Source organism: Somniosus microcephalus, chromosome 33 (assembly GCF_052327205.1).
Source record: "Somniosus microcephalus isolate GS21.2 chromosome 33, FLI_Smic_1.0, whole genome shotgun sequence".
In the NCBI taxonomy this organism is placed as follows: domain Eukaryota; kingdom Metazoa; phylum Chordata; class Chondrichthyes; order Squaliformes; family Somniosidae; genus Somniosus; species Somniosus microcephalus.
Window position 1 is genome coordinate 28,061,649 of NC_141019.1, and position 18,880 is coordinate 28,080,528.

The window sequence follows — 18,880 nt, forward strand, 5'->3', positions numbered from 1 at the left end:
CCTCAGTGATACAGGCTCCTGCTGGTGTGTCTCCCTCAGTGATACAGGCTCCTGCTGGTGTGTCTCCTCAGTGATACAGGCTCCATCTTACATGGTACCATCACTATAACTTTCTGCGGCCTGTTCTCTCACACTTGACAGCTCTTCAGTAAATATAATCGCGTTGTGTGGCACTATCACGGTGTTAAATGGGATAGATTCCAAACAGATCTAGCAGCTAAAAACTGGGCATCCATGAGGCGCTGTGGACCATCAGCAACAGCAGAATTGTATTCCACCACAATCTGTAACCTCATGGCCTGGCATATCCCTCACTCTACCATTACCACCAAGCCAGGGGACCAACCCTGGTTCAATGAGGAGTGCAGAAGAGCATGCCAGGAGCAGCATCAGGCGTACCTAAAAATGAGGTGCCAACCTGGGGAAGCTGCAACACAGGACTACATGCATGCTAAACAGCAGAAGCAGCATGCTACAGACAGAGCTACGCGATCCCGATATCAATGGATCAGATCAAAGCTCTGCAGTCCTGCCACATCCAGTCATGAATGGTGGTGGACAATTAAACAAGTAACAGGAGGAGGAGGCTTCATGAATATCCCCATCCTCAATGATGGTGCAGCCCAGCACGTGAGTGCAAAAGACAAGGCTGAAGCGTTTGCAACCACCTTCAGCCAGAAGTGCCAAGTGGATGATCCATATCAGCCTCCTCCTGTGGTCCCCACCATCACAGAAGGCAGTCTTCTGCCAATTTGATTCACTCCACGTGATATCAAGAAATGGCTGAGCGCACTGGATACAGCAAAGGCTATGGGCCCCGACAACATCCCGGCTGTCGTGCTGAAGACTTGTGCTCCAGAACTAGCCGCGCCTCTAGCCAAGCTGTTCCAGTACAGCTACAACATTGGCATCTATCCGACAATATGGAAAACTGCCCAGGTATGTCCTGTCCATGAAAAGCAGGACAAATCCAATCCGGCCAATTACCGCCCTATCAGTCTACTCTCAATTATCAGCAAAGTGATGGAAGGTGTCGTCGACAGTGCTATCAAGCGGCACTTACTCACCAACAACCTTCTCACCGATGCTCAGTTTGGGTTCCGCCAGGACCACTCTGCTCCAGACCTCATTACAGCCTTGGTCCAAACATGGACAAAAGAGCGGAATTCCAGAGGTGAGGTGAGAGTGACTGCCCTTGACATCAAGGCAGCACTTGACCGCGTGTGGAATCAAGGAGCCCTAGTAAAATTGAAGTCAATGGGAATCAGGGGGAAAACTCTCCACTGGCTGGAGTCATACCTAGCACAAAGGAAGATGGTTGTGGTTGTTGGAGGTCAATCATCTCAGCCCCAGGACATCGCTGTAGGAGTTCCTCAGGGCAGTGTCCTAGGCCCAACCATTTTCAGCTGCTTCATCAATGACCTTCCCTCCATCATAAGGTCAGAATTGGGGATGTTCGCTGATGATTGCACAATGTTCAGTTCCATTCGCAACTCCTCAGATAATGAAGCAGTCCATGCCCGCATGCAGCAAGACCTGGACGACATTCAGGCTTGGGCTGATAAGTGGCAGGTAACATTTGCGCCACAGAAGTGCCAGGCAATGATTATCTGCAACAAGCGAGACTCACCACCGCCACTTGACATTCACCGACATTACCATCGCCGAATCCCCCACCATCAACATCCTGGGGCTCACCATTGACCAGAAACTTAACTGGACCAGCCACGTAAATACTGTGGCAACAAGAGCAGGCCATAGGTTGGGTATTCTGCGGCGAGTGTCTCACCTCTTGACTCCCCAAAGCCTTTCCACCATCTACAAGGCACAAGTAAGGAGTGTGATGGAATACTCTCCACTAGCCTGGATAAGTGCAGCTCCAACAACACTCTAGAAGCTCGACACCATCCTGGACAAAGCAGCCCGCTTGATTGGCAACCCATCCACCACCTTAAACATTCACTCTCTCCACCATCAGCGTACCTTGGTTGCAGTGTGTACCATCTACAAGATGCACTGCAGCAACTCGCCAAGGCTTCTTCAGCAGCACCTCCCAAACCCGCGACCTCTTCCACCTAGAAGGACAAGGGCAGCAGGCGCATGGGAACACCACCACCTCCAAGTTCCCCTCCAAGTCACACACCATCCTGACTGATATCGGCCGTTCCTTCATCGTCGCTGGGTCAAAATCCTGGAACTCCCTCCCTAACCACACTGTGGGAGTACCTTCACCACACGGACTGCAGCGGTTCAAGAAAGCGGCTCACCACCACCTTCTCAAGGGCAATTAGGGATGGGCAATAAATGCTGGCTTTGCCAGTGACACCCACATCCCATAAACGAATTTTAAAAATGCATTTTCCATTTCAGTGCAGGAGGGTAATAAATATCACAATAAACTGTGTTAAACTGCATTGAGATGGTTGGAGGGACAGATTTGCAAGATTCTGAAAGCTGGGCAGGTTGTGGAAACCAGACGTCATTCACTGTTAGCATATTTGAGTTATTCCAGGAGCTGTCCTATTGCTCTCTGATACCTGGTGCTATGCTGTGGTGTGTCCCCCCCATCTCCATATCTGGGGGTCTTCTGAAAATCCTGAAACTCCAGCCTTTCAAGATAAGGTGCAAGAATCTCTAAATCTCCCTATTCTCAGAATGCAATAAATATAATGAAGGATTTTGATCGAGGAAATAAGGAGAAACTGTCTCCACCAACGGCGAGTTGTGGCGATCTGGAATGCGCTGCCTGAAAGGGCGGTGGGAGCAGGTTCAATAGTAACTTTCAAAAGGGAATTGGATAAATACCTGAAAAGGAACAATTTGCAGGGCTATGGGGAAAGAGCAGGGGGGAGTGGGACTAATTGGAGAGCTCTTTCAAAGAGCCGGCACAGGCACGATGGGCTGAATGGCCTCCTTCTTTGGTGTATGATTCTATGATTTTATTGTTTTAATGACATATGGAGCAATAGCATATGCCAAGAGCCCATGACCTCCCTCCATTTCACTTTCTAAATTCAACAAACCATGGTAAAACAATGACTGTCTGTATTTGATGTATGTGTGTAAACTCTCCCTACTGAATCTTAGAGTCAGCCAAATAGAACAGCCCTTGGATCTGAAGGGGGTCTTTGATGGTGGCAGAGTGCACTGGCCTTTTTAAAAATTCTCATCCTCGTGTTCAAATGCCTCCATGGCCCTCGCCCCTCCCTATCTCTGTAACCTCCTCCAGACCTACAACCCTCCGAGATCTCTGCGTTCCTCCAATTCTGGCCTCTTACGCATCCCCGATTTTAATCGCTCCACCACTGGTGGCCGTGCATTCAGCTGCCAAGGCCCAAAGCTCTGGAATTCCCTCCCTAAACCTCTCCGCCTCTCTCTCCTCCTTTAAGACGTTCCTTAAAACCGACCTCTTTGACCAAGCTTGTGGTCACCTGTCCTAATACAGGAAACTCTTTATTATCCGGCACCGAGTCCGGATTACAGCGAGGTATAGTTAAAGGTACGAGAGCTCCGTACACAGCAACAAATCCAGGCTTCCCTGTTGCTTAGCAACATGTGCAGGAACTCCGGCCACAGACCCAGCGTCACTGTTGCTTAGCAACAGGTGCAGGAACCCCGGTTACACAGCCACAGATCCAGGAACTGCCACTAATATGAAGTAAAACTTACCTGAACCTACTCCTGAATTTTGCCGGTTAACAGAGATTTCTGGTTATTTAGGTGCCGGTAAATCGAGAGTTTCCTGTATCTCCTTATGTGGCTCGGTGTCAAATTTTGTTTGATAATCGCTCCTGTGAAGTGATTACTACGTTAAAGGTGCTATATAAATGCAAATTGTTGTTGACTGAGTGATGGGTCCTAGCCTCGCACCCATGCTTCCCCTGCCCTGTGGGTTCGTGACCCCAGCCAGGCTGTTGCTGGGAAGCCCCAAACAGAGGCCCAACATTTTTTTTTAGAAAATCAGACGGAGAATTGTGCATCTCTGAGCCAGCAGAGAAAAATCTGGAAGCAAGTGACCCACGGACCCTGTCCATCATCGTTGCTGCCTGGCCTGGAGAGGGTGGGCAGAAAGACAATTACAGAAGAGGCCCTCATATTCTTAACACAAAGAAAGAACTTGCATTTCTAGAGCATCTTTCATGACCTCAGGACGTCCCAAACCGCTTCACAGCCAATGAAGTAATTCTGAAGTGTAGTCGCTGTTGTAATGTGGGAAACGCGGCAGCCAATTTGTGCACAGCAAGCTCCCACAAACAGCAATTAGATAATATTTTAGTGATGTTGATTGAGGGATAAATATTGGCCCAGGACACCGGGGACAACTCCCACCTCTTCTTCGAAATAGTGCCACGAGATCTTTTACGTCCACCTGAGAGAGCAGACGGGGCCTCAGTTAAACGTCTCATCCGAAAGACGGCTGACACCAGTGAGAAAAGTGAGGCGGAGTCGGACATTGATTGGCTCTTTCCTCTCAGAAAACCGGTTCGAAGTTTCCTTCAGGAATTCTATTCGCCATCTACAGGGCCTTACTTACCACGACATAAGATCCCCTGTGATGTGATCAGCTGCTTGCATACTGCACAGTGCTTTTTCTTCTTAAATGCTTTCTCCTTAAAGCTGTGAGTACTCGGGGGATCAACCTTACCAGGCTGTAAAACAGAAAAGAGACAAGTGCATTAGAACCAGCCTCACCTTCAATCGATTACCTCAATTAACTTTATTGACATGAGGTCGAAGGTCAGTGAACAACACTTGTCCACACAGCATCTCTGGTCCCTGGCTCACTGTTGCTCTGAAATGAGCGCACGGCTTTCTGAGTTTTGGTTATTTATTCTGTTTCTAGTTTAATTTAAAGATAGCCTGCAGTCATTTTGAAGGAACCATGTGTGAAGGAGCAATGCGTCACCAGGATATCAAACACCAGAGAGTCAAATAATCATCTTGCTGACCCACTGGGACACAAATCTCCTCACTGTGCCATGTATTTACACTTTCCTAATAATTTTACTGGGGTGACAAAGCTCCTTTAAACAATTTTACGTTTGTTTCCAGATCTTGCAATAATCAGAACGTCAGAACCCACTTCACGGGAATCCGCATATCTCCTGGGAGCTAGCATCTCTCCGGGCATCAGCATGTGAGCTTATCACTCGCCCTGGCTCTCCTTCGCCCCCACCCCCCTCCCCACCAATGTTCCCTGTCATTTTTTTTTTCGGGTGGGCGGTCCCTTTAACGGGCTGCACGGCCCATTCAAATCTCCGCCATTGGTAAGCGGCCTGCGCGGGACCTCCAGGCCGCTTAACGGGAACCTCGCTCCCCGCCTCCTCCCACGCACCAGTGTTAAAATCAAGGGGCTAGAAATGAATCTCGGGCGATGGCGCTAAACGGTATCGGATCAGCCGCCGGTTACACGCAGCGCCGGATATTCAGTTCAATTGCAGCCAATGCATCTAACGGGCGCTCGATTCAATACCGCCTGTTTTGCGCGCTGCCCAAGACGGATTTTTACCCCAAGGTCAAAAGATACAGGAAGAGAGAGAGGGACAGATACAAAGCGGGCACAAGAAACACAGGGACTGAGAGACTGACCGGATGCAGGGAGTGTGAGAGAAATAGAGAGCTACAGAGAGAGTGAAGGAACCCGAGAGAGCGTTGAGAGGTACAAACACAGAGACAGAGAGGGAGAAAGACTCAGCTCCAGAGAGAACGGCAGATACAGGGAAAGAGGCAGAAAGAGAGAAGGCAAAAAAGTGAGGCGGCAAACAAATCGAAAGAAGCGTAACGAGCAACAGGGACAAATGCAGACAGAATAGATGGATTAATTCATGTAGTCGGTTGACTAATGTAACGAATGGGGTCTAGTTAGTTCTGAATAAAACAAGAACGTCTCCAATAGCACAGCTTTTCTCAATTTAAAACATGGTGTTCTGGTGCCAATCGCTGATCCATTGAGGGAGGGTGTGGGGAGCCCTGGTGCATCATAACTTGCTTGGCCAGCTCGGGAAGGCTTTATAATAATTTCCACAGCGTGAGATCTCCGCGTTGTGTTACAGACCAAACTCACAGTCTGATATTAATGCAGACTTTCATATGGCCAAAAACTGACAGTAAGTAACACGTCCCGCTTGTTATTTGGTGCAAAAGGATATTTATGCACTGTAACAGGAATGTTGTGGCTTGTTGGGCCTCATGTTATCTTTACGTACTCTTTTTAAATAGAATTTCTGCTCATCAACGTGAGCGACATTAGACTTGGAAGATGGAGAATTTTCCTATTTTAGTCACGCGGGGGGGTAACGTTCTCGCTGAGCTGCACGGCCGCACGGCGGTCTGGAGGTCCCGCATAGGCCGCTCACCGGCTTTTATATGGGAGAAACCGCGCACGGGCAAAAATTTGAATGGGCCACGCAGCCACTTAAAGGGGCCGCGCACTAAAAAAAAATAGGAGGGAACTTTGGCGGTAGGGGTGAATCTCCACGGGGGGTTCTCCCGCTCGACCGCCGTAACTTCGACAGAAGAGCCGCGAAAACTCCGAGGAAATGGAGCTTACGCTGTTTTTCCGGGGTCTCCCCTGCTCTTCCGCCAAAATGACAGCAGGGTGAAGACACCCTCCCCCGCAAGTGTCAGCATCAAGCCCTCCAAGCTCAGGTGTCGCCTAGTTAGATGGAGAGTGAAGCATCTACTACTCTGCCCACCCCAACATCAGCAGAACACCCCACAGCTTAGCAATGTCCCACTTCACACACCAGCCATCCTGTGCCATATTCGAGGCAGTCTTGTGCTGTGGGTCCATGCCCACTGGGACCTGGGGTGTGACTGTTCCAAACTCATTCCATGCACGAGCTTTGAATTCAGACCCAGAAGTGGTCGAGCTGTGTGTTAACCAACTGTGTTAGAAGTTTAGAAGAGTGAGAGATGATCTCATTGAAATGTATGAAATCCTTAGAGGGCTTGATAGGGTAGCTGCTGAGAGGCAGTTTCCCCTGGCTGGGGAGTCTAGAACCAGGGGTCACAGTCTCAGGATAAGGGGTCGGCCATTTAGAACTGAGATAAGGAGCAATTTCTTCACTCAGAGGGTGGTGAATCTTAGGAATTCTCTGCCCCAGAGGACTGTGGAGGCTCAGTCGCTGAGTATATTCAAGGCTGAGATCGACAGATTTTTGGACTCTAGGGGAATCGAGGGATATGAGGATCGGGCGGGAAAGTGGAGTTGAGGTGACTCGCACCAAGTCCCGTTCACCCATCACCCTGTGCTCGCTGACCTACATTGTCTCCCGGTTAAGCAACACCTCGATTTCAAAATTCTCATCCTTGTTTGCTAATCCCTCCATGGCCTCGCCCCTCCCTATCTCTGTAATCTCCTTCAGCCCCACAACCCCCCCCCCCGAGATATCTGCGCTCCTCTAATTCTGGCCTCTTGAGCATCCCTGATTAGAATCGCTCAACCATTGGCGGCCGTGCCTTCTGTGGCCGAGGCCCTAAGCTCTGGAATTCCCTACCTAAACCTCTCCGCCTCGCTACCTCTCTCTCCTCCTTTAAGACGCTCCTTAAAACCTACCTCTTTGACCAAGCTTTTGGTCACCTGCCCTAATTTCTCCTTATGTGGCTCGCTGTCAAATTTTTTGTCTTTTAATACTCCTGTGCAGCGCCTTGGGACGTTTTACTATGTTAGAGGCGCTATATAAATACAAGTTGTTGTTGTTGTAGAAGGTCAGTCATAATCCTGGCCTAATCCTGCTACCTCTCGCTCAACTTTCATTTCCCCCTTCTCGCTTCTTTAGTGTTAACCTAACAGAGCAAGACTGTGTGCTATTTCTTGAAAGTAGTGACAAATATTAACGTTGTTATTATTATTGTATATAAAACGGTTTGCTGTGTAATGCACATACATTGTACATAAATAATTAGACATTTTGGTCACTTTTTTTGTGGACACTCAGACGGAGCGGTAGCTGACACAGTGTGGTGACCTGGTTTGACAAGTCTGTTGCTAAGATCCATTATAGACCCGAGAGGCAGTGTAACACTGGATATAGGGACACTGGGGTAGATCTTGACATTGTGGGATAGTTGGAAACGGGCAATAGCAAGTCGCCAGCTCACTTTACATCTCTCCCGATTTTTATTTCCGTGGACTCCAAGGTACTGTGAAGAGGCTCTCCCCACAACAAAATGAGAGAGATCAGAGGAGAAGCTGTAGTGAGGTAGGCTCTCAGTTACCTCTGTGGATGGCTACAGAATAGCATGGGAGCTAATGTGGGTGTGTGGCTCACTGGTTAAAGCACCTGGCTTGTAAAGAGGTGGATCCTGGGTTCAATTCCCAGCACTGCCTTTAGCTGCTGTTGTTCTTCATGTTTCTGGACACGCGGGAAAATGGAGTTGAGGTCAATGATCAGCCATGATCTTATTGAATGGCGGAGCAGGCTCGAGGGGCCAAATGGCCCACTCCTGCTCCTATTTCTTATGTTCTTCTGAAGCAGACCCACCCGTGACTTCAACGGAAATGAAAATGGGGAGGGGATAAAACGGGCTGCCGACTCACTAATGCCCATTTTACACTATCGCACTAAGTCAAGATCTACCCCAATGGCCCCGATTTTAACTCCAGGCAGATTCCCCGCTCAGGCCTGAGTTAAAATTACAGTCGGGTCTCAATGATGTCATCTGGCCGCAACATGCCAATGTACAGAAGGACCCTGTTGGCTCCGGGCGCCTGTCCTCGCTGCCTGCTCAGGAGAGCAGGTTAAAATTGCAGATGTTGCGATCATGGCGGCTTTCGGACAGGTAAGAGCCAGGGCGATTTTAACTGCCCGCCCGCCTGGTTTCGGCTGAGCGAGTCGGGTTAAAATCGCCCCCACATGTCACTGAATAAGAGACAAGAGACCAGAAGTTACAAAAACAAAATGAAAACAAACAGATTAAAGCCTCAGTTAAAATAGCAGACAGGGGGATGTCACACGAATGCATTAAGCTTTTTTCTATTAATATAGCAAAGTCATTTCTGGGCTGTAAGTCAAACTCCAGTGGAAATTTAGTAACACGTTAGCCCTCACCCATTACACCGAAGTATTCTCTGGCGTGAAGGCCTGAGGCTTCCATTGCACTCGAGTTGCCAAGCCCGCCTCAATGTGGTCAAGTCAGCTCGCACAAAGGTCACCGAGGTCCTGAACACATTTTAATTGGGCAGCCTCACTATAATGTGACTGAAGCCTCCAAACAATGCTTGTACCAGCGGTGCTGAGTGGGGACCATATTATCGGGCCTGTACAGTCCTTTTACTGACAGTTTCAGGAGACGGAGTAACAAATGGCACATTTACAAACATACGAACAATGGCGGACAGGTAAAGACCCTCTGGTCCATCCAGCCTGGCCCACATGATTGCGACACCGTGTGTATCATAATATAGACACTCCCCACCCCACCCAAAACCATGTGATCTCCTGGGAGAGGCAAAAAAAGATAAAAAACCCAGGCCAATTTGGGGAATCTGGGAAATTCCTCTCCGACCCATCTCGGCAATCAAAACTAGTCCAGGAGATCACTCTGGCCCTGAATTCGCTGCAGTATTTCACAGCTATGTGTGGCACAGACACCAATACTAACTCTGATGACTCAGTGCAACCCTTTTACGATCACACCACTGACTGTCACATGTTTTAAAGGACCTGATTCCCTTCCATGTATAATCACATTAAAACGGCTTACGATCATAAGCAAGTCGATTAGTGTTTCCATAGTTACAGTCTATCTCTCTGCTGTTGGGAACCCCTCCCTTAGATGCAGAGTGTAGTCTCTGTGACGTGCGCTTGTAGCATGACGGAACTATAAGGTGCATACTCTGACGATCTATTTGAGTGGCCACTGCTCTGTTACTGCATATAGACGGCAGACTGTGGCAGACCAGACTCGTCCGTTGAATGACACGTTAAGCTGAGGCCCCATCTGCCTCTTGCAGCGGTACAGGAGGATGTTAAAGATCCCGCAGTATGATTCAAAGAAGGGCAGGGTCGTTCTCCTGGTATCTTGAGCAACATTCTTCCCTCAACCAACAAAGGCAAAAGGAAATTAACCGGTCATTCATCTCATTCCTGTTTGTGGGATCTTGCTGTGATGTGCAAAAACAGTGCCGTCTTTCAGATGAGACGTTAAGCCAAGGCCCCGTCTGCCCTCTCAGGCAGATGTAAAAGATCCCATGGCGCTATTTTGAAGAAGGGCAGGGGAGTTATCCCCGGTGTCCTGGCCAGAAACAGATGACCTGGTCATTATCTCATTGCTGTTTGTGGGAGCTTGCTGTGCGCAAATTGGCTGCCGCGTTTCCGACATTACAACAGTGACTACACTTCAAAAGTAGGCTGTAAAGCACTTTGGAATGTCCTGAAGTTGTGAAAGGCGCGATAGAAATGCGAGTCTTTCTTTTTTTATTTGTTAATGAATGATCGGGGAGGCCTTTCCCCTAACCCGAACTAAAGGTCCTTTCTTAATTGGCGGTACTTTTGGAACCAATCTGATTACATTTTGAACCTTGGTGCAGAAATGTTCCTGCAGGCCTTCGGAGAGTCAATTGGACTCAAGTTATCCGAACCCTTGGCCTATGGCTTGGGATGAGGCTCCCTCTCAGCATTTGAAAAGGGCATGTTCAGCACTCAAGGAGTACAAAGCTGGACGGAATTCCACAAACCTTGTTTATGCCAAAAGACTGCAATCTCTGTGCTCCTGACCATGTGACCAGCTTACTTCCGTTCCAATAAAACGGAGGAAAGGCTAGAATTCAGAATTGGCTGCTAATTTGGGCAGTAATACATAGGAATCAGAGGATAAAGTGGCATAAAATGTACAAGCTCGTATTTCCCATTTACAGTCCATATCGCCGAACGCTTTACTGTGCTGAAGGACTCCTATTGTTCCATCATCCTGCAGTGTGCATGACTGATTATCAGATCACTCCCACGAACATGCCGCACTTTCAGTGTCCTGTTCAATCCACATTGGATCAGAGTTGGACTTTTAAGAACATTTTGAAGCAGGCAAGCCTTAACCCTTCGAGTACTTAGAGACTTTAAGCTTGTGAAAACAGCCATCACTTTTCAGAGAAAGAAAAATTAGAAACATGATTTTCTATATATTTGGAATCGGGAATGTAGTTCAATATGTGCTAAAGATTGATAACAGCAGCAGATAACAGACAGCTCCAACAACACTCAAGAAGCTCGACACCATCCAGGACAAAGCAGCCCGCTTGATTGGCACCCCATCCACCACCTTAAACATTCACTCCCTCCACCACCGGCGTACCGTGGCTGCAGTGTGTACCATCTACAAGATGCACTGCAGCAACTCGCCAAGGCTTCTTCGGCAGCACCTCCCAAACCCACGACCTCTTCCACCTAGAAGGACAAGGGCAGCAGGTGCATGGGAACACCACCACCTCCAAGTCACACACCATCCTGACTTGGACATATATCGCCGATCCTTCATCGTCGCTGGGTCAAAATCCTGGAACTCCCTCCCTAACAGCACTGTGGGAGTACCTTCACCACACGGACTGCAGCGGTTCAAGAAGGCGGCTCACCACCACCTTCTCAAGGGCAATTAGGAGTGGCAAATAAATGCCGGCCTTGCCAGTGATGCCCACATCCCGTGATCGAATATAAAAAATGGAATCTGAAGGTTCTGATGATACAAGCTACTCACAGTCCACGACTTCAGAGCCTCTTGATTCAATTACTGCCTGGGGACTGACTGCCAGCAATCTAACGCTGGATACATTCAGGAAAAGCATGATGAGAAACAGGACAGCAAATTATTGATAATAGAACAAAATTAGTCTGATCGAATTATATTAATTTTGGTTCATTAAGTTCAAAGCAAAAAATTAGTGCCAAATGGGGATGATTTTAAAAATTATTGGACCCGCATTTACTGTCATTCTCTTGTACAGAGCCGCCTTATATTCAAAGTAGTCCATGCACTGAAAGAACAGGACGATAGCTTCAAGAAAACCAGCCAGTCTACATGACGATGTTACAGAGTAGGAATTCCGAGCTGGGAAATTTATGTGGGAACGCATAATTCTCAAACTGGATTCCTGCTTTGGGTTAACGCTTGCTCACGTAAAGCTCTCCGATCGGAATTTCTACACTTTTATGATTCAACAGCCCAGAAATTCACCTAGGGTGGTGGCGTTTGCGTTCCAGTCAATGGAACTGAATCTCAGGCGCTGTGTATAACGGGCGGCCCATCCAATACCGCCCGCTTTGCAGCGCCGCCAAAGATGAATTTCTAGGACAACGTTTTGATAGATGCTGCGGGATGTTTTGAAGAAGTGCAGGAAGATATTCTTTAACGCACTGATGGGGCAAGGTACAGGATAGGATGCTGCCTCTTGGGAGTAGTCCGTTAATTTGGTTTGCTCAGCATCTCCTGAATAGGAAATGGTTTCCGGTCATGACCAAATGGACACAAACCAGATGTACGACAGGAAAGGGACTGCTCGCAGTCTGTTATTGTAAAGACTTGGGTATTAACATTTTGTGAAATTACTTGGCGATATCCAGGCCTAAATTTGGCAAGTACACATTGGTGGCAAGAACCTCACCCGCTGCCCGCGCATGTTGGGGAATGGCAAGCATGTTGCGAATGCGTACCCCCACATTATCAATTCTGGAATGGATAATATGAGAGCAGAAATAACAACAGAAAATGCTGGAAAAACTCAGCAAGTCAGGCAACATCCGTGGAGAGAAATTTGAGTTGACGTTTCGGGTTTGACCCTTCTTCAAAACTGGAGAGAAAAGGAACTAGATCGAAGGCAGGGCTGCGATCGGACAAAAGAATAAAAGAACCAAAAGAAGTAAAAGAGATTAGAAGCTAGACGAGATGGTAATAGGCTGTGATTAGGTGTAAAGTGTACTGGCAGGGCAAAAGATAGCTGCCAGGTGTGAGAGAGAAACAAAAGGAAAGGGGGGGGGGGGAAAGGAAAGGAGTGGAAAAATATAAGTGAAAATGAAATAGGGGCCGAGGTTATGATCTGAAATTGTTGAACTCGATATTGAGACCGGAAGGCTGCAGACTGCCTAATCGGAAGATGAGGTGCTGTTCCTCGAGTTTACGTTGAGCTTCCGTGGAACAGTACAAGAGGCCAAGGACGGTGAGGTCCGAGTGGGAATGGAGCGGTGAATTGAAATGACAGGCGACCGGAAGCTCGGGGTCACCCTTACGGACTGAACGGAGGTGTTCCGCAAAGCGGTCACCCAATCTGCGTTTGGTCTCCCCAATGTAGAGGAGACCGCATCGTGAGCAGCGAATACAGTATACTAGATTGCGAGAAGTACAAGTAAATCGCTGTTTCACCTGGAAGGGGTGTTTGGGGCCCTGGACAGTGGGGAGGGGGGGGGAGGTATAGGGGCAGGTGTTACATCTCCTCCGCTTGCACGGGAAGGTGCCAGGCGAAGGGGAAGGGCTGTTTGGGGTGATAGAGGAGTGGACTAGGGTGTCTCGGAGAGAGCGGTCCCTGCGGAATGCTGAAAGGGGAGGGGAGGGGAAGATACGTTTGGTGGTGGGATCACTTTGGAGGTAGCGGAAATGCCGGAGGATGATCCGTTGAATGTGGAGGCTGGTGGGGTGAAAGGTGAGGACAAGGGGAACCCTATCGTGGTTCCGGGAGGGAGGGGCAGGGGTGAGGGCAGAGGTGCGGGAGATAGAACTGACACGGTCGAGGGCAGTGTCAACCACGGTAGAGGGGAATCCTCGGTTGCGGAAAAAGGAAGACATGTCTGAAGCACTGGTGTGGAAGGTGGCATCGTCGGAGCAGATACGGCGGAGGCGGAGAAACTGGGAGAATGGAATAGAGTCCTTACAGGAAGCGGGGTGGGAGGAAGTGTAGTCCAGGTAGCTGTGGGAGTCAGTGGGCTTGCAGTAAATATTGGTCGATAACCTATCCCCAGAGATGGAGACGGAGAAGTCGAGGAAGGGAAGGGAAGAGTCCGAGATGGACCATGTGAAGGTAAGGGAAGGGTGGAAATTGGAGGCAAAGTGAATGAAATTGTCAAGTTCGGGGCGAGAGCAGGAAACGGCACCGATACAGTCATCAATGTATCGGAAAAAGAGGTGAGGGAGGGGACCCGAGTAGGACTGGAACAAAGATTGTTCCACATAGCCCACGAAAAGGCAGGCATAGCTAGGACCCATGCGGGTACCCATGGCAACACCTTTGATTTGGAGGAAATGAGTGGAGTTAAAGGAGAAGTTGTTCAATGTGAGAACAAGTTCAGCCAGGCGGAGGAGGGTCGTGGTGGATGGGGACTGGTCGGGCCTCTGTTCAAGGAAGAAGCGGAGCGCCCTCAGGCCATCCGGGTGGGGGATGGAGGTGTAGAGGGATTGTACGTCCATGGTGAAAAGGAAGCGGTTGGGGCCAGGAAACTGGAAACTGTTAAAGTGGCGGAGGGCGTCCGAAGAGTCGCGGATGTAGGTGGGAAGAGACTGGTACTTCTCGCAATCTAGTATACTGTATTCGCTGCTCACGATGCGGTCTCCTCTACATTGGGGAGACCAAACGCAGATTGGGTGACCGCTTTGCGGAACACCTCCGTTCAGTCCGTAAGGGTGACCCCGAGCTTCCGGTCGCCTGTCATTTCAATTCACCGCTCCATTCCCACTCGGACCTCACCGTCCTTGGCCTCTTGTACTGTTCCACGGAAGCTCAACGTAAACTCGAGGAACAGCACCTCATCTTCCGATTAGGCACTTTGCAGCCTTCCGGACTCAATATCGAGTTCAACAATTTCAGATCATAACCTCGGCCCCTATTTCATTTTCACTTATATTTTTCCACTCCTTTCCTTTCCCCCCCCCCTTTCCTTTTGTTTCTCTCTCACACCTGGCAGCTATCTTTTGCCCTGCCAGTACACTTTACACCTAATCACAGCCTATTACCATCTCGTCTAGCTTCTAATCTCTTTTACTTCTTTTGGTTCTTTTATTCTTTTGTCCGATCGCAGCCCTGCCTTCGATCTAGTTCCTTTTCTCTCCAGTTTTGAAGAAGGGTCAAACCCGAAACGTCAACTCAAATTTCTCTCCACGGATGTTGCCTGACTTGCTGAGTTTTTCCAGCATTTTCTGTTGTTATTTCGGATTTCCAACATCTGCAGTATTTTGCTATCGTAATATGAGAGCAGACTCGGTTTAGCGTCTCATCCGAAAAGTGGCACCTCTGACATTGCTGCACTCCCTCAGTACTGCCCCTCCGGCAGTGCAGCACTTCTTCAGTACTGCCCCTCCGACAGTGTAGCTCTCCCTCAGTACTGACCATCCGACAGTGCCACGCTCCATCAGTACTGCGCTCCCTCAGTACTGACCCTCCGACATTGCAGCACTCCCTCAGTACTGCCCCTCCGACAGTGCGGCACTCCTTCAGTACTGCCCCTCCGACAGTGCGGCGCTCCCTCAGTACTGCCCCTCCGACAGTGCAGCGCTCCCTCAGTACTGACCCTCCGACAGTGCGGCGCTCCCTCAGTACTGCCCCTCCGACAGTGCAGCACTCCCTCAGTACTACCTCTCCGACAGTGCGGCGCTCCCTCAGTACTACCTCTCCGACAGTGTGGCTCTCCCTCAGTACTGCCCCTCCGACAGTGCAGCACTTCTTCAGTACTGCCCCTCCGACAGTACAGCACTCCCTCAGTACTGCACCTCCGACAGTGCGGCGCTCCCTCAGTACTGCCCCTCCGACAGTGCAGCGCTCCCTCAGTACTGCCCCTCCGACAGTGCAGCGCTCCCTCAGTACTGCACTGGAGTGTCAGCCTAGATTTTTGTGCTCAAGTCTCCGGAGTGGGACTTGAACCCACAACCTTCTGCTTTTGAATCATTTAAAAAGTGAAACTTTCATACTGAAGGTTTGACATTGTTTAAAAAGGGGGTCTAATGCTGCTGCCACAATGGTTCCTTTGTTAAAGGCACTGCCCAGTGTGGAAGTGGGCCATATAGAGCAGTAAGATGCCAGGTTCGATCCCCAGCCTGTGTCGAGTTGCGGTAGGGCGACTTACAGTTGGTCTCATACCCCCGAGCTAGGGAGGGAGAGGGAAAAAAACAACCAGAGCTACTGCTCTTGATTGCGATCCAACGGCTGCCGGAAAATGCACACGTGTGGAGATCGAGAGTGGGCAGGATCAGGCTAATCTGATGATGACCGCCTCAGCCCGCCCCCGTGCTCAAACAGCCGTCACTCACCGCCCAGGCTCACGCATGAACAATGGCTACTTGGGCGAGGCATTCCTTTTGCCTTCAGTTTTGTGAAGACAGGACGGTTTTCATGGAACGTGCCTTCCCTTCGCCCGCCTGTGGGGACAAGAGCCAGCAGACGCGCAGAAAGCCTTGAGCTTCTCATGAATGCCTTTTACAGATTGTATAACCGCTTTTCAAACAAAAAAACTCCACACGATATTAAAAATATGCTCCGGATACGACAGGACTTGCATTTAGCAGGTTATTTGTGCAACTTTTGTTTTCCTACCAGAAACCTGCTGGCTCCAATTTCTCTTCAGTTAATGAGTAAAGTATTTGGTGCCAAGTTTCTTCGCTTGCCATCCCAGCGGTTATGCCAGGATCTGTTCAGCACACTGAGTAGGGCACTGGCACATTGAGATGGTGGGCACTGGCACACTGAGATGGTGGGCACTGGCACACTGAGATGGGAGACACTGGCACACTGAGATGGGAGACACTGGCACACTGAGATGGGAGACACTGGCACACTGAGATGGGAGACACTGGCACACTGAGATGGGAGACACTGGCACACTGAGATGGGAGACACTGGCACACTGAGATGGGAGACACTGGCACACTGAGATGGGAGACACTGGCACACTGAGATGGGAGACACTGGCACACTGAGATGGGAGACACTGGCACACTGAGATGGGAGACACTGGCACACTGAGATGGGAGACACTGGCACACTGAGATGGGAGACACTGGCACACTGAGATGGGAGACACTGGCACACTGAGATGGGAGACACTGGCACACTGAGATGGGAGACACTGGCACACTGAGATGGGAGACACTGGCACACTGAGATGGGAGACACTGGCACACTGAGATGGGAGACACTGGCACACTGAGATGGGAGACACTGGCACACTGAGATGGGAGACACTGGCACACTGAGATGGGAGACACTGGCACACTGAGATGGGAGACACTGGCACACTGAGATGGGAGACACTGGCACACTGAGATGGGAGACACTGGCACACTGAGATGGGAGACACTGGCACACTGAGATGGGAGACACTGGCACACTGAGATGGGAGACACTGGCACACTGAGATGGGAGACACTGGCACACTGAGATGGGAGACACTGGCACACTGAGATGGGAGACACTGGCACACTGAGATGGGAGACACTGGCACACTGAGATGGGAGACACTGGCACACTGAGATGGGAGACACTGGCACACTGAGATGGGAGACACTGGCACACTGAGATGGGAGACACTGGCACACTGAGATGGGAGACACTGGCACACTGAGATGGGAGACACTGGCACACTGAGATGGGAGACACTGGCACACTGAGATGGGAGACACTGGCACACTGAGATGGGAGACACTGGCACACTGAGATGGGAGACACTGGCACACTGAGATGGGAGACACTGGCACACTGAGATGGGAGACACTGGCACACTGAGATGGGAGACACTGGCACACTGAGATGGGAGACACTGGCACACTGAGATGGGAGACACTGGCACACTGAGATGGGAGACACTGGCACACTGAGATGGGAGACACTGGCACACTGAGATGGGAGACACTGGCACACTGAGATGGGAGACACTGGCACACTGAGATGGGAGACACTGGCACACTGAGATGGGAGACACTGGCACACTGAGATGGGAGACACTGGCACACTGAGATGGGAGACACTGGCACACTGAGATGGGAGACACTGGCACACTGAGATGGGAGACACTGGCACACTGAGATGGGAGACACTGGCACACTGAGATGGGAGACACTGGCACACTGAGATGGGAGACACTGGCACACTGAGATGGGAGACACTGGCACACTGAGATGGGAGACACTGGCACACTGAGATGGGAGACACTGGCACACTGAGATGGGAGACACTGGCACACTGAGATGGGAGACACTGGCACACTGAGATGGGAGACACTGGCACACTGAGATGGGAGACACTGGCACACTGAGATGGGAGACACTGGCACACTGAGATGGGAGACACTGGCACACAGATGGGAGACACTGGCACACTGAGATGGGAGACACTGGCACACTGAGATGGGAGACACTGGCACACTGAGATGGGAGACACTGGCACACTGAGATGGGAGACACTGGCACACTGAGATGGGAGACACTGGCACACTGAGATGGGAGACACTGGCACACTGAGATGGGAGACACTGGCACACTGAGATGGGAGACACTGGCACACTGAGATGGGAGACACTGGCACACTGAGATGGGAGACACTGGCACACTGAGATGGGAGACACTGGCACACTGAGATGGGGGCCACTGGCACACTGAGATGGGGGCACTGGCACACTGAGATGGGGGCACTGGCACACTGAGATGGGGGCACTGGCACACTGAGATGGGGGCACTGGCACACTGAGATGGGCACTGGCACACTGAGATGGGAGACACTGGCACAGAGATGGGGCACTGGCACAGAGATGGGGCACTGGCACAGAGATGGTGGGCACTGGCACAGAGATGGTGGGCACTGGCACACTGAGATGGGCACTGGCACACTGAGATGGGCACTGGCACACTGAGATGATGGGTACTGGCACACTGAGGTGGGAGACACTGGTACACTGAGGTGGTGGGCACTGGC

At 50.2% G+C, this 18,880-nt stretch overlaps 1 protein-coding gene across 2 annotated transcripts in view; it reads right to left on the reverse strand.

Moving 5' to 3' along the window:
• LOC147097048 (tensin-2-like) overlaps positions 1 to 18,880 on the reverse strand; it is a 333,523-nt gene that overhangs the window by 179,560 nt on the left and 135,083 nt on the right. For both annotated transcript variants that reach the window (XM_085972811.1, XM_085972810.1), the window contains exon 2: positions 4,535 to 4,649. In XM_085972811.1, coding sequence (XP_085828937.1) covers positions 4,535 to 4,649 — 115 coding nt within the window. The remainder of the gene's footprint in view (positions 1 to 4,534; positions 4,650 to 18,880) is intronic.